Source organism: Nelusetta ayraudi, unplaced genomic scaffold (assembly GCF_046127955.1).
Source record: "Nelusetta ayraudi isolate G7.1 ecotype Tasmania unplaced genomic scaffold, CSIRO-AGI_Nayr_v1 ptg000147l, whole genome shotgun sequence".
Lineage (NCBI taxonomy): Eukaryota > Metazoa > Chordata > Actinopteri > Tetraodontiformes > Monacanthidae > Nelusetta > Nelusetta ayraudi.
Window position 1 is genome coordinate 65,565 of NW_027466197.1, and position 27,690 is coordinate 93,254.

A 27,690-nucleotide genomic window follows, 5' to 3' on the forward strand; every position below is an offset into this window, starting at 1 on the left:
CATTTTTGACTGAGCTTTTTCCTCACTGAGCTGAGAAGGATCTAACAGTGTCCATGTCCCGGTGGCTTTAGTGATTAAAGAAAGAAAGAAGGAAAGAAAGAAAGAAAGAAAGAAAGAAAGCACGAAGGAAAACATTTGCAGTTTACTGATATGCGACAATCACACTGCAACAAACAAGCACAACAACAAAAAAAAAAAACCCAGATTAATAGGCGAAGGCCAGATGAAGGTGCAAAGATTAAAAAAAAAAAAAGATTTAATGAACAAATGAGAGATAATAAGGACGTTCAAGTGTTGCAAAGGTTCTGCCCATAAAATGTGTTGGAAAGTATTGCGGAGGAAATAAAAGCTTTAGATATACCTGATTGTCCGCGATTAAAAACGTAAATAGCAGCAATAATAATAAGTTGCAATCAGCATATCAAGTTAATATTTAAGATGTCCGAGACAAAGGTCCGCAACGATGGTGTTTAAAGTGTAACCGCGGTCAAACATTACCCCAGGCGCCGTCCTCCGTGCATTTGTAGCGTCTGTCCGTCTTTAAACATTTGCCGGATGTTGCACAAATTTCTCCACTACCATTTTACCCCCCCAACACCCCCCCAGCCCCCCCTCAGGCCCTCGCTGGGCTGCGGGATGCCCGCCGGGCGGCGGTGACAAGCACTACTAGGGGGGATTTATTGCGCCACCACCAGCAGCAGCAGCAGCAGCAGCAGCGAGGAGTCGCTCTCTGACACCCCCCCCCCCCGCCCCCTGTGGCGTCACGCGGGAGGAGGGATGGCACTTTAAATATGGAAAAGAGACACGCCGCGCTCCGCAGTCTGTCTGTCCGCGGCGCGGCGCAGTGAACAAAAGAAAGTCAGGAAGAAGAGAGGAGGAGGACGGAGGAAAAGAAGAATAGAGCCCCCCTGAGACACAATGTCACCGAGGCGCGAGGCGCAGCAGCAGCAGCAGCAGCAGCAGCAGCCCGGCGCGAGATGAAGCTGTGCGCGGTCCAACTTCCATGTGCGTTGTTGTAGAGACGGAAGACAGCGGCGACTCCTCGACTTCTTCTCTCACTTTTATCCACTTTGGAGTGGAGGGACGAACAAGAGGGAGGAAGAAGGAGGAGGAGGAGGAGGAGGAGAAGCGCCACAAGTGAGAAGGTTCGAGCGAGGTTGAACGAGGTGGGGGGGGGGGGGACGACATAAAGCGGAGCTGCCGGAGGAGTGAAGGAGCGAGCAGAACCGCTGACCGTCTGGAACCGCCGAAGTTGCCAGCATGACTTCCGAGAAGAAGTGAGTTGTTTGTTTTTGTTTGTTTGTTTGTTTGTTTTTTTTTGCGCTTTGTGGCGTCACTTACACTTTTGTTTGTTTGTTTGTTACATTTGTGTTATTGTTGTGTGACTTCGGCCGGGTCGCTTTCACCTTACGGCTTGCCGTACCTTGTGGCTCGCGCTCATTTCCTGCGAAAACATCAGGTAAAACGTGAGCGTGTCATCCGGACACAGAGAGAGCACACACACACGCGCACACGCGCGCACACGCACACGCGCACACACACACACACACACACACACGCCAGAAAGAGAGAATCCCCCCATTTTGTTGCTTCTTCCTGGTGTTGTTGAGGGCCTGCCCTCCGCCAGTTTACACAGGGGGGGGGGGCTCCAACCTGGATATTGATCGGAGTTGCTAATCGAGTTAATAAAACGTCACTGGTGTTCCCGCCGCGCGCGCTCGATCAGTCGGCGTGACCGCACCTCCGTGGCTATCAATGGCCCGTAATCTATTTTCCAAGAAGCTGTCAGCGCCAATTAGGCCTGAGGATCAGAGTCAAGGAGGGAGAGAGAGGGGGAGAGAGAGAGAGAGGGAGAGGGAGAGAGAGGGGGAGAGGGGGAGAGAGAGAGAGAGGGAGAGAGAGGGGGAGAGAGAGAGAGAGAGAGAGAGGGAGAGAGAGAGAGACAGAGAGAGAGAGAGAGAGAGAGAGAGAGACAGAGAGAGAGAGAGAGAGAGAGAGAGAGGGGGAGGGAGAGAACAAGGTTGCGCAAGAGGCAGGACTCACCGCGTGGGCTCACTGGCATTGATCACCCTGTGTTGTGGCGCCAACGTGAGTCAGCTGCAGATGAGTGACGTGTGACCGGACTACCTTTGTCAAAAGAACCACGGCGCCGCCCTCCCCTGGACAATGGCGGCGGAGTCCTCGATATCTCCCCGCTGGAATCTGTTCCTCGTTCCACGCTCTGTTGTCGAGGTTGTGCAACACAGACTCACAACAGGGAAATGTTTTGGGGGGGAAATTTTTCTAAATGTGGGCGTCTGTCACGGTGCTGGGTGACTCTTGTTCCTTGTGGCGGCTGCTGAGAGACGGCTTGGCACACAAGAGATGCCCACCTGTTCCCGGGTCAGAGGAAGGTTCTGCCGAGGTCCAATGCAGCGTCTGTGTGTGGCCTGCAGGGCGCTCGGCGATTGATGTAGAGGTCGTACGTTTGACCCCGATTCCGCGCTCAATTGGAGGAGAACGGTCCAATCGAGCAGCCACCAGAAAACGGCAGATTTAGCCCTGTGTTTGCAGCCTCCTGCTAAAAATGAGGGTTGTTTTTTTATTAAAACCAGGCGAACCTTCGTAAAAACCCGGACGGTGGGTTTTGCCATGAATCAGAGAGCCGTATTGACATCACAAAGGGCTGATTTCCAGAACGGTTTTGTAGCCCCCTGCGTTCTGAAATGCAAAGCACGCAAAAGAGGTAACGGATGGACTTCTCTCACAGCCCCCCCCCCCCGCAGGGTGTGTAGACACAGTTTACACACATTACGTTTCAGCCGCTGGTCGCAGACCGCAGCAGACACTTTCGCTCAAAGCATCGATCGAAAAGCCCGCGGGCCCAGGGCGAACCTGCCCGCTGGGGTTGGATGCGTCACTCTGTAAAGAGATGGGGATGATCCCTGATCCCAAGCAGCTGATCCCGGCTCCTCACGCACTGGCAGCTTTATCCCGTCTCACGAGGTCGCCAGGAACAGGAGCAGGAGCAGGAGTGAGTGAGGAGCTCGTAAGCACGAGATGGACGCGGCCTCTTCCTCCTCTGCCCTTCTTCTTCTTCTTCTTCCTCTGCCCTTCTTCTTCTTCTTCCTCTGCCCTTCTTCTTCTTCTTCTCTTGCTTTTTCTTTTTTCTTCTTTGGTTTTTACGAGAGGAAGTCGTCGCAGGAAGCAACCACAGATGATTTGAAGAAGGTTGCTTCTGCTCAGAATGAAGTTGCATGTTGGTTTTGTTCTTCTAACCTCAGCAGAAACCACTGTTATGCCAATTCGCTGATAGAAGTCGCGCCTCCCCTCCCCCCTCCCCGCGCGTCCTGTTTTCCGCCTAGCGCTTCAGTTCAGATTCAAAGCTGCACCTTCTTATTTTTTTTTTTGAAATGATGATCAAACCTCGATTGCAAAGCTCCCACGGTGGTTGTTTTTCTACTCCTGAGTCCAGCCGTCCTCCGTCGACCGTCTGCCGGCCCCTGTCAACCTGCAACACGAGCCGCCACCGCTGCTGCCGGCCTACGTGGCCCACGCTTTCTCCAGAGGCCCCCCCGTCTGCATGTCACACCACCTGGCTCCACACACGCATGCACCACACAGGTGCCTGTTACAGCAAATGTAGTAAAATTAGGTCGTGTGTGTGTGTGTGTGTGTGTGTGTGTGTGTGTGTGTGTGTGTGTGTGTGTGTGTGTGTGTGTGTGTGTGTGTGGAGCCAGGTGGTGCGACACGCAGACGGGGGGGCCTCTGGAGAAAGTGTGGGCCGGCCTACGTGGCCAAAAAGATCCCCATCTACTTCCTGGAAAAAAAAGAACTCAGAACTCGTGGATTCAATATTTAATAATATTGATGTTTTCACACACGCAGCTGTGTTGGCACCTGTTTTTCATTTATTGGACTTGGTTCTTCTTTTTCTTCTTCATACTATTGTTATTATCAAGTCTTGCATGATGTACAGTAGACTTGTGTGCAGCCAAATTATTTTTTCCCCGTCGCTCACACAGCCTTGAGGCCAATAATTGGTCTTTGCGTCTCTGCATATTTCCAATCGGTATGACGCTGGCGCTGGTCGCAGTGCCGGGACGCTCGGCCGTTGTTCAGAAAGTGCTCGTTTCTGCATTCTGCATTCTGGGTTTATGGGGAAGTTTTGGGGCTTTCCTTTCCTCCCACTTTGCTGACTTCTTGGACTTTGAGATTGTTTGCATTGTTTGGAGTGGTCGGGGGTGGGGGGGGAGTGTTTACGGAGTGACACATGGGTGGGCCCACACGTCAGTGATTCCCAGGAATGTTCCGCCGCTGGCCTGATAAAGGCTCATCACTCTCGCTGAAAAAAACCCAACAACACTCCGTTCCTTCGTATTCCGTGTTGAACAGCTGATGCTTCTTTTAACCGGTGACATCCTTGAGTCTTTACCTGTGGAAGCGTTGCGGTCCTGGACCCGCTTGTTGCCTTGAAAGGTCTCAGCTGAGCGGTCTAGGGCCTGTGGACAGCTACGGTCTGATAAATATGTGCCGTTCATTTGTAAATTGCACACCGGGCTGCAGAAAAGCAGCGAACAGGACGTGCAGTATCTGTGACAAACCCACCCTGCAGAAGCACGAGCAGTTTCACCCCCCCCCACCTCCTCAGGGACACACCGGCCTGTGAAAGGTCGCCTGGACCGAGTGACTAACTGCTCCCAGTGGCTTCCACCAGCTGAGGTGTGGACGCTCTGTACCCAGAGGGGAACACGCAGAGCCGTGCAACACACAGGGAAGCGCTGGGACTGCACGGCCGCAGCCACACTGTGGGAACTCCACCTCCCTCCCTCTCTCTCTCTCTCTCTCTCTCTCTCTCTCTCTCTCTCTCTCTCTCTCTCTCTCTCTCTCTCTCTCTCGTTCCTCGGAGATCCCGTCCTCCGTGCACCACCGTGAATGTTTCTGGCCGCCAGCCTTCCGACCACTCCTCCATCGCTTGGCTCTCCTCCACGGTTTCACCTGCTTATCTGCTTTATAACTCTCCCTCCCCTCCTCCAAGGACAGATCTGATATCAGCGGCGGAGAGCTGGCGGGTGCCTTCACAGGAACGGCTTGTCTGTCCTGAATTCCCGCATTCAAGTGCACGCTGCTCATTGGTCGAGCGTCATTATTGTTTTTAAGGTTTTGGAATGCCTGCCGGGCGTCTCTCCGTATGTTTAAGCCAAACTGTCGGCTTGTGTAACCCTTGACAGAACTGGCACGTTCATCAAGTCGTTGCAGATCAGGTGGATTGAGTTGACTGATCAATTTGTCCCCCCGCCCCCCCCCTTACTTGTTTCTGCCCTGCAGGGTGGAGGACGAAGCCGTCTTGGACCGAGGAGCGTCCTTCGTCAAGCATGTCTGCGACGCAGAGGAGGTGGAAGGTGAGCTCCCGACCGAGATGGAACGCTGGCGCGCGAGTCAGCTGATAGACCTGCGATCGGCTCCAGTCGAGGCTTAGTCGGGCCCATGAGGTGGTCCAAGCCTCGCTGCCGCGGAGCTGCAGAGGAATTCAACCCGGTTTCACCGAGGAGATTTTGCAAATGCGAGGCAAACATGGTGGAGGCCTGTGTTGACAGACTGCTGTCAGTTACAGGGCAGCACACCTCCTGCCACGTGTGCAACACTGAGCCCTGGAAAGTTGCGTGTTGGCCTGGACAAACGCACCGCCGCTGCCTCGCTGTCCCCTGCTCGTCTGTGCGTCTCCCTAATTACTTCCTGGAGACGCCAAGCCTCGGTTTCCTGTATACACTGCCGCCGTGAAGGAAGTTGTTGACTGCCAGGAAGAAAAAAAAAACAAAAAAAAAAACCCAACCTGTTCCAGATTGTGTAACAGAAACCCGTGGTGTGACTGGCAGCTGAACTACTTGTCAGTCTTGCAATGAGAGAGAACATTTCACGCCCGATCGCAACAGATCGACTACTTCCAGTTGTTCCAGTTGTTTGGTTTTTTCTTTTTGTCCTTCAACTGCTGGTGATGATGCGGCTCAGCCGTCCTCAGGATTAATGTCATTTCCTGTTTCCAACGTAATCTGACCTGTCGCCCCCTCCCCTCCCCCCCCACCCCCCCTTGGCAGGTCACCACACCGTGTACATCGGCGTGCACGTTCCCAAGAGCTACCACCGGAGGAGGCGCCACCGCCGCAAGTCCAGCCACAAGGAGAAGCGCGAGCGGGTGGAGCACAGCGCCGAGGGCTACAAGTCGGACGTCGACAATGTGGACGAGACCTCCGCCAACATCCTCAAGCCTCTCAGTGAGTGGAGAACGCACGCTAAAAAAGCACACAGGATGTCAGTGTTTCTGGAGTGAAGGGTGCAAGCGGAGGGCTGGGTGGAGCACCAGCCAAGAAGGGAGGGAGGGAGGGTGGGGGGGGGGGGGGGGGGGGAGAAAAGTTTTAACAGGCAGAGAAGATGGGAACAGGTTGATTTGTTAATCTGAAAATGACACCAGATTGGCCCGAGTGCGTAAAGTAAATAGAAGAAGGGCTGTTGTCTCTCCAACGCCGAGCCTTTGTGGGGATTTGAGGAGGGAGGAGGGAGGGGGGGGGGGTGGGACAGATTTTCTGCCGCTCACGACAGAAGTCGGCGATTAAAGAAAACAAAACAAAGAGTCGCAGGATCACACGGACCGTCGAAATGCAATGATGTCGCGCAACCCGAGGAACCCCCGCCTGAACCCCCGCCTGAACCCCCGCCTGAACCCCCGCCTGAACCCCCGTCTGAACCCTCTGCCCTCCCAGGACCAGAAGGAAACTGGCAACGTGAGCCGTCATAGGCGCAGCGACGCTCCCAAATGAGTGTTTTGTGGACTGCGAGGCAAAATGCCCATTAGGGATCGCACAGGGTTCCACAAGTCTTTCTCCCGCCCGCCCTAGGAGAGCTCACCAGATGTCATCCCTTGTAGAGAAGCTTAGGAAAGTGGCATGGCAACTCCGCTAATCCCCCCCAGGAATCATTTTCCACCACAGGAGGAAAATAAATAAATAAATCAGATTCTTGTAGTATTAAATTGCTCTAAACCCCGCGTGTCTCCTCCCACAAGGCGAGATCTTTTTAGCATTAGTGCGTTTGGGAGTCTACTCTTCTTCTTTTTTTTTTTTCTTTTTTTTTATTAATTCCGGCCTCCCACATTTGATTTATTCAAAAACAGAAAACAGAATATTTAGCCCTCTGTTTGCAGCCTTCCAGCTTCCAGCTGAGGCTGCGGCTTTTCTTGGACCTTTTGCACGTCTGGAAGGAGACAAAAACCCTCAGCCTGACTTGGTGAGGAATGTTTTTTCACTCGCCTCTGAGAGGCACGATGGAGGTGCTCGGCCCCCCTTTTGTGACATCACAAAGGGCAGGTTTTCAGATTTCGAGTTTCAAGCACGAAAAGTGGAGCACGCAAGAGGGAGTCGAGGACTTTTCTCATTTGGGGATTTAGTTGGCAGGATCCTGAGTGAATGTTGCATAATGTGGGACCTAAAGCATCATTGGAAAGTAAATGATGATTCCCTCCCAGCTCAGAGTCGGGAGAGGTGAGACGCAGCAGCAGGAAAGCAAGATTTAAAGGACGTCACAGAACCGGCAATTAAAGTAGTTTGAAATCACGAGAATACGCGGTAATGAGAGTTTTAGCTTGGTGATTGTTGACCGTGCCGACAAAGTGTACACAACGCAGCGGGGATCTGTGTCTCTCGGGCCGTAGCCGAGCCCGGTAGGGGGGGGGGGGGGGGGGGGGTGACGTTCGTCAGGGAGTTTAGGAGTTTTCGCCACGGAGGAGACACAGAAATGCGACTCTACTGCCCAAATTCCATGCGCTCCCTCCTACCCTCGCACCCCCCGGCACCATGTGGTCACCTCGCAGGCGTCTTGCTGCAGACTAGCGCTGGATTAGGCCTCTCGCACCTGCACGGGCGGTGTAATCCCCCTCCTTTGCCACTCTTCTTCATTCTCAGGGCTCAAACCAGTCTGTCTGCTTAGTCACCTGTAGGTGCCACAGTGTCATTCGCATTTGTCACATGCTAATCCCCCCCCCCCCCCCCCCCCTCCTCCTGGTGTCACAGTCCTTGCCTGTTTGGACACGTTGCGCAGTTGTTGTGGTGTCCAGAATCTTTTGTTATTGTTGCCGTTCACAGTAAGGACGCTCGGCGCCGAGTTCTCTCCTGAATATCAGCAGCAGTTCGCCTTGCCGACGAGATAAAGCCCGGAGTTCTGATGACATGTCACTCCGGTCTGACGCGAGTGCCCTCGTTTTTGTTTTCTTTTTTTCTGCGCGAGACTCATTTCCAACGCTACGGGCGAGTCGGCGTCAACAGCGTCACAAATCCACAGTTGTACGCTCAAGCGATTGTCAGGCAGGGTCAGGCCAAAAGGAAACGCCAAGGACATTTTGTAAACTGTACTTTGGTCCGCCCAAAGAGACGCACGCACGCACACACACACACACACACACACACACACACACACACAGAGAAGTGTGTTTGTCTGATAGCAGGCGCAGTCCGGCGATAGAACACGCCCCCTCTACCCAAGCTGGTTTCTAATCTGGACGCGAGAACGAGTCAAGACCATCAAGATCTTGCGAGGACAAGGTGGAACCTTCTCAACTCGGTCGCAAAACCAAAAAGTCCAAACGGAAGGTTTGTCCCCCTGACAAACACTGTCCTACTTGTGCTCTCGTCCCTCTATCTGTGCAGCGGATCCCTAAACAGTCGACCACGGTTGAATGAGGGGCCAGATAAACATTTGCCTTCTGCTTGGCAGTCACGGGTTTTCACATTAGCACTGTCCCAACTCACACGTTTCTCTGGCTAAATTCATTGGAGAACGAGTTGAACGCAGTTTGTTCATCGGTTGTGTTTATCCCAGATTGCCCTGACGTACTCATGGTTTCCTCTTTATCTTCTTCCACTGCTTCTTCTTTATTTCTTTAAAGCAGACCCACAGTAAAAACAACCAAACATACTACACAACTTGTGCGCCACTGTAGCTACGAGCCGGTTATCTAGCTAGCGGATACTCGGGCTACAACGATTAGTCGGGCGTAATCGATTACGTTGACAACATAAATTGGGCGACGCTAAAATGTAGGCGTCGACGCGTCGTGTTATTAGCGTTGTAAATTGCTGAATGATAAAATCACACTCCAGTCGCTACATGCTCACTTGTACCTGCAGTGCAGTACTGAGCACTCAGGGTGGCGGTATCGCTCATCGTGTACATCGTGCAAAAGACATAGAAGAAGAAAAGCTTCCTCTCTCAATAGGCTCGAAAACCCTCGAGTCGAAGTTTAGGAATATTTCATAGAAAGTGAACCCATGGATCAACAGAAGTAATGATCAACAGAAGTAATGGTTAGTAGGAGCGCCACTGGATACTAACATTAGCTAGCGCTTCGTTCCTCGGGTTTCTTGGCGACTCTCGGCTAATTCCGATGTCCTCTTCTAATTTAGGAGCTTTTGCGCTCGCTATCTTGCCGTAGCTGTCTGTGTGTGCCAGGGCGTGGGTGAGGCGTCGTGCGGGGGTGACAGGCCGAAGCTCTGGTTCAAAACACACACACACACACACACACACACACACACACACACACACAGTTGTAAACTCTTCCTGCACCTTCATGTGAAACCCCCTAACCCTGTTGATTGCACCAGACCCTCATGCAGCGTCCATTTAAAAGTCGTGTGCAGCAACACAACCTGCGTCTCCGTGGTGGACTCCACACCGTTGTGTGACTTCAGCAGTATTGTGGTGTATTTTCTAAGTCAAGCCTCGGGTGGAAAGGTGGATGATGATGATGATGATGATGATATTGACGCGTGCGCTTCTGTTCTGCATCCGAGTGCATTCTCCAAGACATGGGTCCAGACGGAGCGGGGCGCTATTTTAAACGCGGGCATCCTAAATTAAGCCTGGCTTGGCTGCGCCGTGTCAGGATTAAAGGGTCAGCAGCCTGTTACGTTGGCGTAGACCTGCTGCGTCCTGGTCGGTGCAGCGGATGGAGGGAGGTGTATAAATAACCCCCTGTGACTTAGCACTGCGCACCTGCGCTTTACACCTGGAGTTGCACAACTTTCCTGGAAGAATTAACCAGGAAGAGCACCTGCGCTGCATGTAAGCCCCCGCTACGCAGAAGAGGTAGTTCCCACTTGGTGTGGCCACGCCCACCCCAGGAAACCACCCCTCAACGTCCCAGTTATACTTGATCTTGTGTGATTAATAAGCCCGAGACAAATGTCGATCACCTGAACGCAGCACGTTCAGCCCTTTGCTTCCAGTCGGAACCTTTCACATGTCAGCAAGCAGCGCACTTTGTGACATCACAAAGGGCTTTTTCCTCCCTGAAGCAAGCAAAATGGGTTTAAGGTGGACTTTATATGCAGATATGGTTATAAAACCTTTCTGCACACTATGGGATGTTTTCAGACATCCCATAGTCAGACACCACCTGGAGGCCTGATGAATGTCTGCGTCTCTCACGTTGTCTTTTGCACACTTGCATGTCCTGCTAAAATAGGAAGCTGGATGCGCTATCAAGAGAACTGAAGTGCACGTGCAAAAAAGTTTTGTTTTCAATCAAATTTAGCTCCCAGGCAGATTATCCAGCTAGTGTGCATCAGGGTTTTCATTGTGGAATGAAGAGTGCCATGCACGAGTTCTTTCCTTCTATGAAGTGAAGTCAGTGTTTCATTTATTTATTTTTAAAACGGTGCCTGTGTAAACTTAAGTCGGGCACAGAATGATTTGTTGGCCCCTGACTTCCCTCCTCCTCCTCCTCCACCTCCTCCGTCTGCAGTCTCTCCGGCCGAGAGGATCCGGTTCATCCTGGGTGAGGAGGACGATGCCCCGCCACCGCCTCAACTCTTCACCGAGCTGGACGAGCTGCTGGCCGTGGACGGCCAGGAGATGGAGTGGAAGGAGACGGCCAGGTGAGCGACAAAAGCAAACGAGCGAGCAAAATTGTAACAATAATAATAATAATAATAATGATAATAATAATAATGAAAAATCGACTCTCTCTGCGTCACAGTCCTTCATGAATACAAGTGCTTTGTGTGCGTGTGTTGGGAAATGTTCTCAGTCAGCTCCCAGTGGGCCCTTATCTGATCCCGATCTGGAGTACCTGCTCTGTGGGAGCAGGAAACAGGAGAAACTCCCACATGGCCCAGAGCAGGGCTTCCGCTCCGCTCTGGGAGCAAAGCTTGATTGAATTATTCAATTGTTTGACGTGTCAGTGTTTGGAGTGCGGGCCGCTCCATCCTTGTTGTTGGCAGGATTAATGGTTATGGCCGTAAAAATAAAATAAAAAAAAGTCAAGTGTTTCTGTCGATGGGAGAGTGAGGGGAGGAAAAAACCCAAACATCTAGCAGTAATAAAACCACCGCCACTGCTGCAGCAGAACCTTCAGCTCTGGATGTGGCAACACCCCCCCCCCCCCCGCCTTTTTTTTTTATGAATAGAAACACAGCAGTTTAACAGTTTATTCAATTTATTTGATCATTTATTATATTAACAAATATATATGTATGGATAGGTATGTGGGTGTGTGTGTATACAGTGTGTATATATATAGATATAGATATAGATATAGATTGATAGATTATTCATGGTGGGCAAGATGAACTTTGCCAACTTAGAAGTGAGTGATCCAGCTGCTGGGTTTCAGCTGACAGTCAGCAGACAAGGAGGCTCTTCTCCCGAAGCTGGACGGCTCGGCCGGCCAGCCGGGCGGTCACAGGCGTGCGTGCGGCCGGCCAGGCGGAGGGACACCCAATCCTCCCGCAGGAAACCGCACCCCCGCGGCCTCGGGAGCAAAGCCCCCTTTGTGAGGCCTCATTATTGAAGAGAGTCCCTGTCCTCCCTCCGAGGCTGCGGCAGTGACTCCAAGCCTCGGCCCCTGCAGAGTCACAAGACTCCAGCGTGCCACCTCACCTCCTGTTTCTGCCTCCCTCATGCCCCCCCCCCCCTCCCCCACCACCCCCCCACCACCCGTGAACCATCACCGGGTCCAAGACGGCCGGAGTTCATTCGCAAGTCTTGATGTGACCCTGCTGCCGCCGCCTTGGGGCCCTTCGTTAAGTTTATTGGCAAGGCGAAGCCTGCTGGAATCACATCCCATTACACACACTCACCCCCCCCCCACCCCCCCACCCACCGTCTCTTGTCCCCCCCCGCCCAGGTGGATCAAGTTTGAGGAGAAGGTGGAGAAGGGCGGCGAGCGCTGGAGCAAGCCTCACGTGGCCACGCTGTCCCTGCACAGCCTGATGGAGCTGAAGATGTGCATCGAGAAGGGCACCATCATGCTGGACCTGGAGGCCGCCACGCTGCCCCAAGTGGTTGGTGAGTGCGCCTGCGTTTATTGCTCGTTTTCCTTTCTTTCTTTTCAGTATCGCCCTCGCCGCAGCTTTCCAGGCCGGTCTTGACACTCCCCCCCCCGCCCCCCCCCTCCCCCGACAGAGGTGATCACCGACAACCAGGTGGAGGCCGGTCAGCTGCGGCCCGACCAGAAGGAGAAGGTCATGTACACGCTGATGCGGAAGCACCGTCACCAGACCAAGAAGTCCAACCTGCGCTCGCTCGCCGACATCGGCAAGAGCGTGTCCAGCGCCAGCCGACTCTTCTCCAGCCAGGAGAACGGTAATTTAAACCCTTCAACCTCTCCCTCTTCCCGCCTGTTGTCTCCTTCTCTCATTTCCCAGTCTGAAACTTTTTCATCAGCTTTACGTCGACTGAACTTCCTGTCACTCTCATTTCTTTTCCTCTGCTTTTCCTCCTCCTCCTTTCCGTTCCTTTCTCTCTTTTCTTTTCCTCCCTCCCCTCCCCTTCTCTTCCCTCCCCTTCTCTTCTCTTTCCCTCCCCTCCTCTTCCCTTCTCTTCTCTCCTCTTCTCTCCTCTTCTCTTTCCCTCCCCTCCTCTTCCCTTCTCTTCCCTTCTCTTCTCTCCTCTTCTCTCCTCTTCTCTTTCCCTCCCCTCCTCTTCCCTCCTCTTCCCTTCTCTTCTCTCCTCTTCTCTTTCCCTCCCCTTCTCTTCTCTTCTCTCCTCTTCCCTTCCCTCCCCTCCTCTTCCCTTCCCTCCCCTCCTCTTCCCTTCTCTTCTCTCCTCTTCTCTCCTCTTCTCTTTCCCTCCCCTTCTCTTCCCTTCTCTTCTCTCCTCTTCTCTCCTCTTCTCTTCCCTCCCCTCCTCTTCCCTTCTCTTCCCTTCTCTTCCCTTCTCTTCTCTCCTCTTCTCTCCGGGCCTCGCTCGCTCTCCGGTTCTTCCGGCGCCCGGGACGTGAATAGCGCGCAGCCCCCACGAACACCCCGTGCCTTGTTCAGCCCCGCGAGACTCGGAGGAACCATGTGAGGTCACAAGAAGCTCCAGCATGGGATACCTCTGTAAGTGAGGCCGCAGCCGCCACTGAGGGCGGCATTGTTTTAGGAAACCGGACTGTTAAAATTAGACGCGGAAGCGTTTGCAGGAATGGCAAAAGAAACAAAGAAAAAGAAAAAAGAGTTTGTGGAAGCGTGCGTTGGTGCAGCTAGCGTAAAGCTCGCAGAGGCTAAGTGAAGAGACGCTAACGGCAGGTTATCGCAGCTGTCCCGTCTCTTTTCTTTTCTCTGCCTCTTCCTCTCACTGTAATTTACCACTGTCTTTTTCTTTTTCTTTTTCTTTTTCTTTTTCTTTTTCTTTTTTTTTTCTTTTTTTTAAACATCAACAGTGCGAAGCAGATCTTTGAGTCGGGGGAGGGGCTCCTCACAGTCTCGATCTCTCCGCAGGTAGCCCGACCACTGCCCACCGAAACCTCACCTCCAATAGCCTGAGCGACTTCTCGGACAAGCCGGAGAAGGATCAGGTACTGGGTTTGCGCCCGCCGTCTCATGCACTGGCACAGCCTGTCGCCCAGCACAGACCTTGATTGATGCGCTTGATTGAGTGTGCGTGGACTGGAGGCTTGAGTTGCATCAGAGCTCTGCAAAACCAATGGTCCTACATCCCAGAATGTAACAACCGCATGTCTGAGATCGAGTAGGTCCACAGCGATGTGAGCTAGTATTTATATGATTGTATGTATTTATATATCATATCGTATGTAATAATCTCTATATTAACATCTGCGTTGCACTTGGTACATACGCCGCTGCTCTTTTGAGACACAACCTGCTTGTTTTCAGTCACATTAGCGGATACATTTAACTTAACTATTGGAAGCACGCCTTCTTTTTTTTTTTTGGGGGGGGGGGGGGGGGGGTTACGAAGCTAATGTAATTTCTGAACAACTAACTGACCAACTGTAGCAGCCGTTGACCTACATACAACTCTTTTTTGTTTTTTTTTCCCACGGAATTTTTTTTTTTTCTCTTTTTCTTTCTGTCGTGCTCAGCGGTAGGAAGTAAACACGAGGGCTGTGTGTGAAGTGAACCTCTGGAGGCGACGGGGGCGGCTTGCTAATGTCAAGTGCTCCGCTGCCATTTGCGTGTTCACGTTTGTGATCCTTCCTCTGGGTGCTCGGGAATTTTTTCCCCCCCTTTTTTTTTTTAAAACTGCAGTGACTCACGTTTGCGGACGCACTTGTAATTTCATTGTTTATCACAGGGAGCGGTTAAAGTGTAACCAACAGAATCGGAGGGGGGGGGGGGGGGTTTGACTGATTTCCAGCCACCGGCAAAGAACATCAATACCCGAGTTAATCATCTCCCTGCCGCCGAGCGCATGGCTTCTTTCATCCAGACTTGCGTGTTTCTGAGTTGAAGTTTAAGTGTGGTTGTTGGGGTCGTTTGGGATGTTGATCTTTGAGCGCAACTGTGACGGAGTGTTTTGGGAAGCACAAACTGAAACAGCACAAACACAGTGTGACTCTGTTTGCTGACCCTGATTTAATGCCTTTTTTCACCAGAGTCTGTCTGTCTGTCTGTCTGTCTGTCTGTCTGCTTACCCTCTCTCGTGCTTTCCCACCATCACCACCTGCTTCCTGCTTCCCGCCGGCCGGTCCGACAGCTGAAGAACAAGTTCATGAAAAAGTTGCCTCGAGACGCCGAAGCGTCCAACGTGCTGGTCGGGGAGGTCGACTTCCTGGAGAATCCCTTCGTGGCGTTTGTGCGCCTGCAGCAGGCCGTCATGCTGGGGGCTCTGACCGAGGTCCCGGTGCCAACGAGGTCAGAGCTTCCACTGCGTAGCATCTTTATCTCCCCCCCCCCCCCAATGCTGAGCTGGTATTTGTATTTGTCCCTGTTTCCCAGATTCCTGTTTGTGTTGCTGGGGCCAAAAGGGAAAGCCAAGTCCTATCATGAAATTGGACGAGCCATCGCCACCCTCATGTCAGACGAGGTATCGCTCCGAACCCTTAAACACAGCTCAACTGCCCAGTTGTTTTATATTTGACAACAACAAAAAAAAAATCCCTAACCCCAAAACCGTCTGGCAGCGGGAAAGAGGCACGCAAGACATTAGCGGTGTCACAAGAGCTCGGCTAATAGACGCACATTACACACACAACTGCAGATGTCTTCCTCGTGGTCGGGGCTTTGACGCGAGGATCATCGTAGGCCTCGTTCTCAGGGGGAGGGGGAGGGGGGGGCTGAGTAAAAGTCTTGCTGATCCAGCCAGTTGGCACTATTGCCTCAGCATGAATCAATGGATTTATCCTCATTTGCTCTTTTCTTTGTAAGATCCGGCAGGGGTGGGGTGGGGGTGGGGGGGGTTGAGTAGAAGCTAATTAGTGGCTTCTCTTCCAACACCTGCGACCCACAAGTGCAATCAAGGCCCTGATGTGCAGCGTTTCAAAGGACCTATTGGGATAAAATAAGATGTAAATAAATGATAAGAATCAGTATTTTATTTTTTTTATCAAAAGCAATTTTTTTTTCAGTCAGGCGGCGGTGATACTGGACCCGCTCAGGACTTTGTCAAGCTGCAGTGATGAAGATGTGAGATCAAGAGGCCAGTAAATTTGAAAACGGGGATTAACGTCACCAGCAGGTGGCGCTAAAGCCGACACAGTGGCTCTTTAAGGCAAACGTTTGGTATAGTTTTGACATAAAACGATGCCTTTCTTCATGTTTTATCTGCCGCGAAGCTTCCCCATCCCCCATCTCGCCCTCCCTCGTCCTGTCAGCGGTGTTTACATTCTTCACCCTCAGAACAAATTCCCGCAGGCCTCAGTTTGTTCCACACGTGTCTCATTTGTCAACACGACACGCTAGTTGAGCCATTTCTCTTCTTTCCTCTTTGCCAGGACGTCCTCCGTTTAAACTTTCCCCCCGCAGCGACAGCTAACCTGCCCCGCTAGGTTCGGTTTTTACTCGTGCCTCCGGTACTCCTGGCAGACGGTGACTCATTCTTTGAGTTTCTGGGCGTGCGCTTCCTCTAAAGAGCGCTCGGGTCCAAGCCACACGGCAAGATGACTGATCCCCCGTTGCGCTCGCCGACAGGTGTTCCATGACATCGCCTACAAAGCGAAGGACAGGCAGGACCTGCTGGCCGGCATCGAGGAGTTCCTGGATGAGGTCATCGTCCTGCCGCCCGGAGAGTGGGACCCCGAGATCAGGATAGAGCCGCCCAAGTCTCTGCCCTCCTCCGACAAGAGGTCTGCCCTAATCCCAACCGCCTAATCCACATTACCACGGGCATTAACACCAACTCTACCCCGGGAGTACAAACAGAAGTGAATTTACTGGTGTGAAGAAGCTTTGGGCTGTCCTCTCTCTTAAAGGAGCCCCTAAATGTACGGGTCGGTCAGTCAACTCTCATTTAGTCTTCATGCTGCCTCACCAGGCGTTTGGAAAAGTGCAAACTAAGGGAATGTAAGTGATCCCTCAGGCGCTGGACGTCCTCCGTCTCTGGGTCGACAGGTGCAGGGACCACTTTACCGGCTCTGGCTAAAGTGGGCCCTGGTAATCGTTGCCCAGCTGCGCAATTATTAACGTATACGTATAAACCCGTCACGTGGAGTGGCAGAGTTATAATCATGCCTGTTGATGTATTTTTTCTTTGCAATATTTAACTTTTGCTGACATCAGCCAGCGTCTCCAGCTGGCCCAACCGGGCCAAAGACGCTGAAGCAGCACAAGCGGAATTAGCCAAGACGGGCTTTAGTTTTCCATACGGACCTGTTTGTCGTCTGACTTTGCAAACTTCTACTGTGACTCACAATGCAGTGTTTGAATACCATAATCTAGGAAGTCTAACGTGTCTGCAGTGATAAAGGTTTTAGGAAAGTATTGCTTGGAAAAAGGTCGTTTGTTCTCACAGAATCAGAACATTGAAAGGCGCTGACGATGGGATTCCGCTCTCTGTGTTTCTTTTGTCCCGTCTGGAAAAGGAAGAACATGTACGTGGGTTTGGATCCGCCACAGATGAACGGCGACACGCCTCACGACTCGGGACATGGAGGAGGAGGAGGAGGCCACCAGGTTGGGGAGGAGCTTCAGCGCACCAGAAAGTAAAGTAGCAGCAATTCTTCCCTTTAGCGAGATCACGTCACAGATGTGCCTTTGTTATCTGCCGCTTGAGTAAACAGAAAGTTCTGTGCCTTTAAATAGAAATCAAATAATCAAGTAATCCAATAATAATGGCACAATCTTGATAACGCAGGGATGGCCGCGACTGCAGCGACTGCAGCGGAACATGAGCGCTGTTATCGCAGCCAAAAACAATAAGCGCATGTTACTGGGAGGGGTTTTGTGGCTTTATTGCCCTGCGCTCGTTCCCTTATGTAATTCCTCACCGTGAGACCAGTTTGTTTGTGTTGCGACGGTGAGCGTATGTACAGACGTCCAGCAAAGGATGTTAAAGTTGAAAGGGCGCTTGTTATGTTATCATTGCCAACATTGGTATGCTGTACTTTTCTATGCTACTAAAGCTAAAGCTAAAGCTGCTAAGCTGTAAAATACTTGTTGTATTTGTGTGCTGACAATGAGAGTTAAAGTATAATTGAGGTAAAGGTTTCCTATCGTGGAATCAACAAAACACAATTTCTTTGCTGCAAGTTTCTACCGACAGAAGGTTGTAAGCACAGAGCTAAATCGATTATGTCTTTGATCCACGGACGAGAGATAACTCCACTTGATGGGGGGCGGGGGGGGGGGGGGAGATCTTGAAACAAACTTCGACTTAACTTGCGGCGCCTCCTCCAGGTTCTGCGGGGGCCTCGTCCTGGACGTCAAGCGCAAGCTGCCGTTCTTCGCCAGCGACTTCTACGACGGGCTGCACATCCAGTCCCTCTCCACCATCCTCTTCATCTACCTGGGCACGGTCACCAACGCCATCACCTTCGGAGGCCTGCTCGGCGACGCCACGGACAGCATGCAGGTTGGGGTTGGGGGTTGGGGTTGGGGGTTGGGGTTAGGGTTGGGGTTGGGGTTAGGGTTAGCAGACCCTTGGAGAAGAAAACCCTGTCCGGGTTAGGGTTGGGGTTAGGGTTGGGGGTTGGGGTTGGGGTTTGGGTTGGGGTTAGGGTTGGGGTTAGGGTTGGGGGTTGGGGTTTGGGGTTTGGGGTTGGGGTTAGCAGACCCTTGGAGAAGAAAACCCTGTCCGGGACACCGTTTAGATTGGAAAGGAAATCGCTCCATCGCTTGTGTCCCAACTCTTCTATTATGAAAGAGGAAATGAGAAGAATGCTGAAAAGGCCAGTGTGTGTAGTTTGTAAGGAAGCCTGCCTGACAGCGCGTGTCTAACTTAGGGCACTGTCCAGTGGGCTTCCTTAGAAAATAGCGGCGCAAGATTGCAGCTAACTAAAAGCAAGCCTCTTGTTGCTCTATGTATGTTCTTATATATATATGAGAACCGTTCTAAAGGTTAGGGAAACCAAACTTCTTTTATTGCACTGGGACTATACACTTTTATTTGTGTATTTATGGCCAGTATGTTAAGCTTTTATCAATATAAAAATCTTAAAGCAAGGCTAATGCTAGCTGGACCTTAAAATAAAGGTGCCCAGAATTCCCCCACAAATGCAGAGTCACGAGTACATTGAAGTCACCTGTCCATGGATTCATTCTGCTGGGGTTCCTCTTTGCGGCTGGTCCCTAATAGAAAACCCAGACAAGCTTCGCCTTATCACCGCTGACTTGCTAACGTGCGGCTGATGCTAACGTATCAAAGTGTTGAAGCGTTGACTTCAGCTGATAAGCCAGCCTAATTTGGAGCTCAGAGGCTCATTCAGGACCCATCTGTCCCGGCGACGGCGCCGCATGCAGTCGGCTCGCTCTATTTCTGTGGCCCCCGCCCCGCCCCCGCCCCCGTCCCCGTCCCCGCCCCCGCCCCCGTCCCCACCTAGTTGGAAAGCTGAGTGAATGCATTCAGCGCGGCTCCTCCGCCTCCGTCACTGCTGCTGGTGGGAGAGCGGTGCTTCCTTGTAGACCCGCAGAGTGAAGGAGCGGCCTCGGGGATTTGCCCCGGGGGTGCTGGAAATAGCCACAGATCCAGATTACTTTGCCGCCGCCGTGCGTCTTCAGGGACCGCGCCCTAGCTCCGCCCTCCTCCACTTCCCTTCTCCACCGGAGGGAATCCCTGCCCTCACTTGCCCTCTGTCAGCGCCGGCTTCCAACGCCGCAGCTGTCGGCCGCTTTAACTTCCGTCGCTGTGTCATGCAGAAATATTCCAGACACGCTGGGGAATATTCACTTTTCACTTTGAAGTTTTATTACAATATATTTTTGAAATTCCCCAAAATTTCCCCTTATGTCTATTTATTAACTTTTCCATTCTTTCATCTACCTTTCTTTTTTGATGAAAGCAGAATGCTGCTAGCTAGCTGCCCTCACAGGAAGTGACTGTGAGCCTCCCTGCTAACCGCTAAAACGATTAGCATTGATGCTGCTGCACTGCGCATCTCATTTAGTACTGGATGATGTTTTTCCACATTAAAAGAAAAGCAAAAACCTTCTTTAGACTATTAGTTTCATCTGTGTTGTTTTGCTTTACTTCCTCCCGGCCCTGGCAAGAGTTTTGTTGCGGCACATAGCAGCTAGCAGCGGGTTAGCCAGTGACGCAGAGCTAGCGTTTCTCGCCACGCTACAGCAGAAAACCAAACCGGCTGAACAAATAATTGGTCCTCTTCGTTGTTGAAGACAAGAGGTTTGCAGGTTTCACTTCTTCTTTCCAAACAGTGTCTGTGGCTTCTTCAGCCGACGTGTCACCTCAGACAAAAGCAGAATTGAATTGAAAAGCAGTGTTGCAGAACATGTTATTAAATACAGAATTATTCTGGTCCTAGATAGCCTCCTTCTTCTAGTCTGTGTTTTCTTTCTGACAAACTCAGTGTTCATTTGTCACTTTTTCTTTTTTTCTTTTTTTTTTAGGGAGTGCTGGAGAGTTTTGTGGGCACGGCCCTGACCGGAGCCGTGTTCTGCCTGCTGGCAGGTCAACCCCTGACCATCCTCAGCAGCACGGGCCCAGTGCTGGTCTTCGAGAGGCTCCTCTTCACCTTCAGCAAGTGAGTGGTCGTGTATCAAAAAATAAAAAAATAAAATCTAGTCGGGCCGGAGGCGCAGAAGGAAATGGAGGTCAGCAACTGTAAAACTCTGCTGCGGGATATTTATAGGCGGTTATTTATCTACAAGGACAAATGTTTGTGTACTTCCTGTTCTTGTGCCACCTTGAAATGAATTAGTCAGACATTGCTGAAGACTTTATTTTGTTGGTATGTTGCACTGGTACGTCAGTAAAGCACGGCTGTTTGTTTTTTTTTGTTTTATTTATTTTTTAAGACTGATGATATGAAGTCCGCACGTCATATTTGCGAGAAAACAATTTTAATCGTAGTTTTTTTCTTAGCGCCGACTCCTTCCTGCTTTTCTTTTCTTTTCTTTTCTTTCTTTTTTTTTACCGTGCTCACACGCTGCCGCAGAGAACCCTCGAGCATCACCAAACACCACGCCGGCCGTGTTCCACCATCAATTATTCACCCTCATTTCATTTTACACTAAGCGGAGTGTGTTGCGGCCTCTCCTCCCTCCAATGTTTCCACGCGCCGTCCCCCCCCCCCCCCCCCGCTGCTCTGGGATGTGTGTATTTTCCCCGCAGGAAATCAACCACAGATTGTAAAATAATCCCAAAGTGCGTCCCCGAGTCTCAGCGAACCCCCCCTCTTTCCCCAGGGACAACGGCTTCGACTACCTGGAGTTCCGGCTGTGGATCGGCCTCTGGTCGGGCCTGTTCTGCCTGCTGCTGGTGGCCACCGACGCCAGCTTCCTGGTGCAGTACTTCACGCGCTTCACCGAGGAGGGCTTCTCCGCCCTGATCAGCTTCATCTTCATCTACGACGCTTTCAAGAAGATGATCAAGCTGGGCCACCACAACCCCATACACGCCTTCTACGACCCCGAGCTGGTCACTCAGTACGACTGCCGCTGCATGCCAGGTGTGTTGCTGGCTGGGGAGCGCTTCCACTTCAAAATATATATATGTTACCAATGTATATATATATTTCTGTTAACAAGATAGCAAGAATGTTTTGTTTTTTTTAAACCTCACTGTCACCAGCACAGATTTTTTTTTGGCAGGAAGACGGGTCAGTCCACCAGGGTTTGACACAGTGCGCTGCCGCTAACTCCGTCTTTGTTGTCCTCGTCGCGCAGTTAACGTGTCAGAGGTTTCCAATGCCACCGCTACCAACGCTACCTACGCTACCTACGCTACCAACGCTACTCTTCTGGTACGTTGCATTCCCGCTGTTGCGATACGTTTTTTTCCAATTCTTCTCACTTTTACAACTCACCCTTGTGCGCTCCCTCGCCCCCCCAGCAGCCGCCGAACGGCACCGGCTGGGAGTCCCTGAGCAAGCACGACTGCCTGCTGTACGGAGGTGAGCTGGTGGGCGGGACCTGCGGCTACGTGCCTGACATCACCCTGATGTCCTTCATCCTCTTCTTCGGGACTTACGCCTGCTCCATGGCGCTGAAGCAGTTCAAGACCAGCCGCTTCTTTCCCACCACGGTGAGTGGCGGCCTCGGCTTTCCACAGGCTAATCATACATTCTAAAATCAAATCACGATAACAAACCAATTGACGAAGAACAACATCCTTCAATGAGCGTGCAACCATTGCAGCCCATGCCTTGAAGTAGCAACAAAATGTTGAAGCAAGTCGTCAGAATACCAGCCGAGCATTCTGGGATTTGTAGTATCGGCAGTACACGTACTGTATCATCCCGGCGGGCCAGCACTCGGAGTCATTTACCATCGCCTCGCGGGCCAAATGTAATTACACTGGGCCAGAGTTTGACACCCATGCCTAAAAGTATTTGAACACGCTAACGGTTGCCAACTAAAGCGCCCAGATCTGTGCCCAAATCCAGCTTTGATTTCCGCAACGGTGCTACGATGGAAAGCGAAGAGGTTCAATTTCAGTTTCCTTGACCCAAAGCCTCGAACCTCCTGTTTTTCCCCCCCCGCCAGGTGAGGAAGCTAATCAGCGACTTCGCCATCATCTTGACCATCCTCCTCTTCTGCGGCGTGGACGCCCTGGTCGGTGTGAACACTCCCAAGCTCATAGTGCCAAGTGAATTCAAGGTACATCCTGCAAACTGAAAAACTGCATGCAGTAGGGGGGGGGGGGGGGGGTTTGTTATCATGGGTCAAGCCTCTGTTGCCACCACCCTCTGCTCTCTAGTTTCACAAAGCAGATGTCATGTGACCATCACGGAATCCTAACGACGCCTAGAACTGGACTGGGAACGCGTGTCCCTGTAAACCGAGGCTCTGGCGACCCAATCACACACCTTCCAGTTCACCTTCCAGTTCACCTTCCAGTTCACCTTCCAGTTCACCTTCCAGTTCACGTCCGGTTATTGCCGACTGCGAGACCGTCATCGTTTTCCGAGCGCTTTAATAATTTCTTGTAAATGATGTTTCAGTCAGAGAGTTGAGATTCTCTTTCATCCCACGACAGAGCCGCCTTTGTGCTTTGCCCGGTAAGCGATACGCATCACCCGGACCTAAACCAGGATGGCAAGGCTCAGGTGGTGTCTTGAGGGAGGGAAGTGGGGGGGCGGAGGAGCGTCGGGCATCGTGTGACCGCCTGATTACAGGTGGCGTGAGAACACAGGGCGTCTTGTGTTTGTGCGAACAGAGCGGCCTTTGTGCGGCCGCAGAGTCTCCATCACAGATTTTCTTTCTTCCCTTTTCGACGGTGTAACGCTGCCCTACCCCCCCCCCCCCCCGGTCGCTCGGACTCGCCCCAGTGTTCAAACCTACCCTAGCGCGGCTGCCGGCGGCTCCGGTTCCACCCGCTGAAATCTTGCCCATGCGCCTTGGCAACCTCCTGCGGGGAGCGTCTCGAAAATTCTATCGGGTCGCATAACCGATCGTCTTTCTCCGGGCTCCGACGAAACGAGGAAGAGGCCTGCGTTGGCTCCAAGGGCCAAAACAGGAAGTGACGGCGAGCACGGCTCGGAATGCTGTGACTCCATGCTATTTAGTTCGATTGGTCAGAGAACGCTGCGACGCGCTGCCTCTCGCAACAGGAAGTGAAGCGTGACCGGTAGAGGTAGGAAAGAAGATGAACCGATTTGTTTCCTCTGAATCCGATGAACGGGTTGATGAACGGGTTGATGAACGGGTTGATGAACGGGTTGATGAACGGGTTTCATCCAATGGCCTTTTTGAGTTGTTTTTTTTTTTTCAAAAGTCAGGTGCTTTCTGTGGCATATTTATTACACAAACATGCAGGACATCAACAAAGTGAGGATTTGAGATGCTGTCCATGCTTTTAATATTACATTAGGGTGACCCATTAAAAGGAGAACAAGTCACTTTAACATTCTCCTTCTCCTCCTTCTCCTTCTCCTCCTCCTCCTCCTTCTCCTTCTCCTCCTCCTTCTCCTCCTTCTCCTTCTCCTCCTCCTCCTCCAGCCCACAAATCCCGAGAGGGGCTGGCTTATCCCTCCTTTTGGAGGGAACCCCTGGTGGGTGTACCTGGCAGCCGCGCTCCCGGCGCTGCTGGTCACCATTCTCATATTTATGGACCAGCAGATCACCGCTGTGATCGTCAACAGGAAAGAGCACAAACTGAAGGTCAGTGCTGGAACTCCAGGAAGTCTGGCTTGGAAAGTTATTATTTGGTAACAAATGTCCTTCTTTTTTTAATTTTTTTTTAATGGTCCCATCTTTCAGCGTATGTCAAAACATAGCTTCTTATTTGGCCCATAAAAGTCTCACTTCCTTGACAAATCATCAGCGTGACCTCCAGGTCAGCCGCTGCTTGGTTTTAGTTGCATCGCAGCGCCACCACCAGGTCATTTTAACGCCGGCGTCCCTGCTTCGCGGTGCGGAAAGATGCATTTGATTCTTCTGCTCTCCAGAAAGGTGCAGGCTATCACCTGGACCTCTTCTGGGTGGCCATCCTCATGATGATCTGCTCGTTCATGGGCCTCCCGTGGTACGTGGCCGCCACCGTCATCTCCATCGCCCACATCGACTCGCTGAAAATGGAGACGCAGACGTCGGCGCCGGGCGAGCAGCCCAAATTCCTCGGCGTCAGGCAAGTCACAGGAGCAGCGGTTCGGATTCTGGGTTTTTTTTTTTCCCCCTCTGTTCTGGACATTTCCAAGAAGCGAGTGCTTTTAGTAATTCATGACCTCTTTTGTTCCCGATCCAGGGAGCAAAGGGTCACCGGCATCTTTGTCTTCCTGCTGACGGGCCTCTCTGTCTTCATGGCGCCCATCCTCAAGGTAACACCTGTTAAACTTCTTAGTTTTTCCATTGAGGGGAAAAACCCCCTCAAACAACAGGATTACTGTCTCCCTCTTTTAAGACAAACTCCTGTCAGGCCAATTAAACGGAGGACCATTTCGAATCTCTCGCATTTATCCGATTAGGAACCTTCACCACTGAAGTAATGTGAGGTGAAATAAGCACGTCCGTCAGGGTTCTAAGCTCCGATTGCATCTGAGCACCTTCTCAAGTTTCCATTCCCACATTAAGCAGCCCAACAAAAAAAGGAAAAGGAAAAAAACGTTGGGAATGCTGGTGTTGCTGCTCCCTCAAGTGGCCATTTGAAGTTGTGCAAGTCTAGTTTGCACCGACAGTCGTGTTGAGGAACTCGTACTAAGAAAATAGTTTGCCCAAGCTTCTCAACTTGATTGTTTCTGTGATGCACTTTTCAGTGTCTGACACGCAGCAGCAGCCACGGCTCTCTTGGACGAGCTCTTTGTGCGGGGTTTGGAAGATGCAAACTAACACCAGACTTCCTCGTAGCCGTCGTTGCCTGAGCTGACGGAAAGGTTTCTAATGATTCCTTTCGCGGCTCAGCCAAAGCTAACAATCCTCTGCCGGTTCCGTGTGAGGTGAATGAATTCCCCCTTTGTTCTGTGCGTCTCCCAGTTCATCCCCATGCCTGTGCTCTATGGTGTGTTCCTCTACATGGGCGTGGCTTCTCTCAACGGCGTTCAGGTGAGTTTGACCACAATGCAACCATAAAAAAAAAAATGCCTCAATCTATCCGGAAGACAAATGTATATAAATATTTTGTTTTTTCGTTAGCATGTATCATAGGCTAGCTGCTTGAACTCACCGTTTGCTAAATTAAAAACAAGGAGAGTAAAAGCATGTTGTCCAAATGATAAACTCATTTCCTTTAATGTGACAGTACCATCAATTTCTGGGAAAGCTTCCTCTGCTGCAGCCTCCATGCTAATACTTTTACCAGCAGTTAGCTAGCTAGTAGTGAACTGCTAGCAGCCACTTCCTCTATTATATTAGTCTTGTTTTTAATGTATTTTGTTTTTAAAGAGCAGTTTGCTGCAGTTGCTGCCTTTAGTCTCCTACCTAAAGGAAATTGATTGTGGTTTTTTTTCTCTGGAAGCTTTGAGACGAGTTGACAGTTCAGCTCGCTCATTAAGAAGAAGAAGACAAAGTCTTTATTAATCCCACATTGGGGAAATTTGCATAATTACAGCAACAATACAGTAGAAAAGAATGGAGCTTATATTGATTAAAAGAAGTAATAAAATAAACTAATTTTTAGCCTTCTTTCGAAGCAACGTCTTGGCCGCGTTACATTCACACCTGATGATTTTGGCCCCTCCCCTCTCTGCCAGTTCATGGACCGGCTGCAGCTGCTCCTGATGCCGGCCAAGCACCAGCCGGACCTGATCTACCTGCGCCACGTCCCCCAGAGACGCATCCACCTCTTCACCTTCATCCAGGCGCTGTGCCTGGCCCTCCTGTGGATCCTCAAGTCCACCGTGGCCGCCATCGTCTTCCCCGTCATGGTACCGAGCGGGGAGCAGACGCTTCCGCGCACCAGCCTCCGGCTCGAGCGCGGCGGGGTCTCTGACCGAGCTGTTTGTGTCCGCGCAGATTTTGGCTCTGGTCGCCGTCCGCAAGGCCATGGACTACGTGTTCTCCCAGCACGACCTCAGCTACCTGGACGATGTCATCCCCGAGAAGGACAAGAAGAAGAAGGAGGACGAGAAGAAGAAGAAAGGCAAGAAGAAGGGGAGCATCGACAGCGAAATTGAGTTTGTAAGTCCCGCCTCCCTTTTCTGAGCCGTACATGTTCTGTGCATGAGATCCAAGAAGTCCTCTGTTCCTGTAGCTCCTTGACTTGTGTTGTAACGTTGTGCCTCCCTCCTCACAGTCCGACTACCCCTACCATGACAATATCCCCAGTATAAAAATCTCCATGGATAGGATGGAGCAGGAGCCCATGTTGGGGGATAAGTTTTTGCATAGTGAGTACCAACGGGGGGAGGGGGGGGGTCGTTTTGCTTGACGCCGCTTGATCTCGAAAGCGTCGCCTGGTGCATTTGTGGCTGCCTGTGAGGTGCCGAAATGTGATGCTGCTTTCTTTAAAAAAAACCCAGAAGAGAAAAGAAAAAGATCAGCGCGTGGTTTTCTTTGCTTTTGGGGGTTTGTTTGTTTTAAGAAGCTCGTGGGCGTAAGACTCAAAATCTGTTACTCTCCTGGCACACACTGCAGAAACCGTGATGCGCTCAACCCATTCAAAGTCCATACCAGCGGGGGGGGTGGTGAACCTTTGGACTGGGTGGGCCGCAGTGGCTTCCAGACAGAGGGGCCTTTAAATGTGTATCAAAATATATGTAGCTTTAATGTCAAGTTTAAAGACAAGCCGTGTCTTTGAAGCGCCACAGTATTGAGCTCTTTATGGAAATGACCCTGAAAACATTGAAAAAAAGAATCAAACACAGCGTTGTTACGACTTACTGACTATTGATGTCGTTTCTTCAAGTTCTGCGGGCCGGATTAAAAAGCTCAGGAGGCTTTGCCCGTGCCGGGTCTGTGCAACAGGACCGTTTTGTCTAATTCTCATTCGCAGAAGTTGTTTTTGCTATAATCGGGAGACACGTGGAGCTGAATTCTGTTAATCGTCAGATAACCAGCGTGATCGTTTAAGGTTCTGGTGTAGCCAGCTAGCCGCGCGGGAACTCACACACCACACGGACACTTTGATCGTCGCTCCGCCGACCTTTCCTGCTGCTGCGTCCGTTTCCCCGTTGCGTTTGTCTAAAGAAATCTCCTCTTGCCCCCCCCCCTCCCCCAGGAGATAAATCCGAGACTCTCCTTGACGCGCATTCGCCGTGCTGAGCACTACTTCCAGCCTCCCACGGTGGCCGAGTAAGTAAGTACCTGTCACTGTTGCAGTTTTTCATTGACAAACATTCAACTGGTAAATATGAACATGCAAAGAATGAGTCTCCCACCCCCCCCACCCCCACCCCCAAGACTCTTAAACAGGGAGGAAATCAAAAAACAACAAGGAAAGGAAAAACAGAAG

General features: G+C 51.4%; 1 protein-coding gene across 1 annotated transcript in view; it reads left to right on the forward strand.

Annotated features, from left to right (window-relative positions):
• The first annotated feature begins 864 nt into the window (after window positions 1–864).
• LOC142879870 (electrogenic sodium bicarbonate cotransporter 1-like) overlaps window positions 865–27,690 on the forward strand; it is a 29,332-nt gene continuing 2,506 nt past the window's right edge. The window contains exons 1-24 of the mRNA XM_076013399.1: window positions 865–1,277; window positions 5,308–5,381; window positions 6,075–6,251; window positions 10,772–10,904; window positions 12,155–12,315; window positions 12,433–12,612; window positions 13,731–13,807; window positions 14,950–15,107; window positions 15,192–15,279; window positions 16,383–16,537; window positions 17,273–17,392; window positions 18,087–18,261; window positions 20,253–20,386; window positions 21,051–21,314; window positions 21,663–21,888; window positions 22,350–22,463; window positions 23,805–23,966; window positions 24,254–24,436; window positions 24,554–24,622; window positions 25,275–25,343; window positions 25,991–26,164; window positions 26,253–26,417; window positions 26,533–26,626; window positions 27,457–27,534. Of these exons, the coding sequence (XP_075869514.1) occupies window positions 1,261–1,277; window positions 5,308–5,381; window positions 6,075–6,251; window positions 10,772–10,904; window positions 12,155–12,315; window positions 12,433–12,612; window positions 13,731–13,807; window positions 14,950–15,107; window positions 15,192–15,279; window positions 16,383–16,537; window positions 17,273–17,392; window positions 18,087–18,261; window positions 20,253–20,386; window positions 21,051–21,314; window positions 21,663–21,888; window positions 22,350–22,463; window positions 23,805–23,966; window positions 24,254–24,436; window positions 24,554–24,622; window positions 25,275–25,343; window positions 25,991–26,164; window positions 26,253–26,417; window positions 26,533–26,626; window positions 27,457–27,500 (3,213 nt within the window). The 5' untranslated portion in view covers window positions 865–1,260 and the 3' untranslated portion in view covers window positions 27,501–27,534. The remainder of the gene's footprint in view (window positions 1,278–5,307; window positions 5,382–6,074; window positions 6,252–10,771; window positions 10,905–12,154; window positions 12,316–12,432; window positions 12,613–13,730; window positions 13,808–14,949; window positions 15,108–15,191; window positions 15,280–16,382; window positions 16,538–17,272; window positions 17,393–18,086; window positions 18,262–20,252; window positions 20,387–21,050; window positions 21,315–21,662; window positions 21,889–22,349; window positions 22,464–23,804; window positions 23,967–24,253; window positions 24,437–24,553; window positions 24,623–25,274; window positions 25,344–25,990; window positions 26,165–26,252; window positions 26,418–26,532; window positions 26,627–27,456; window positions 27,535–27,690) is intronic.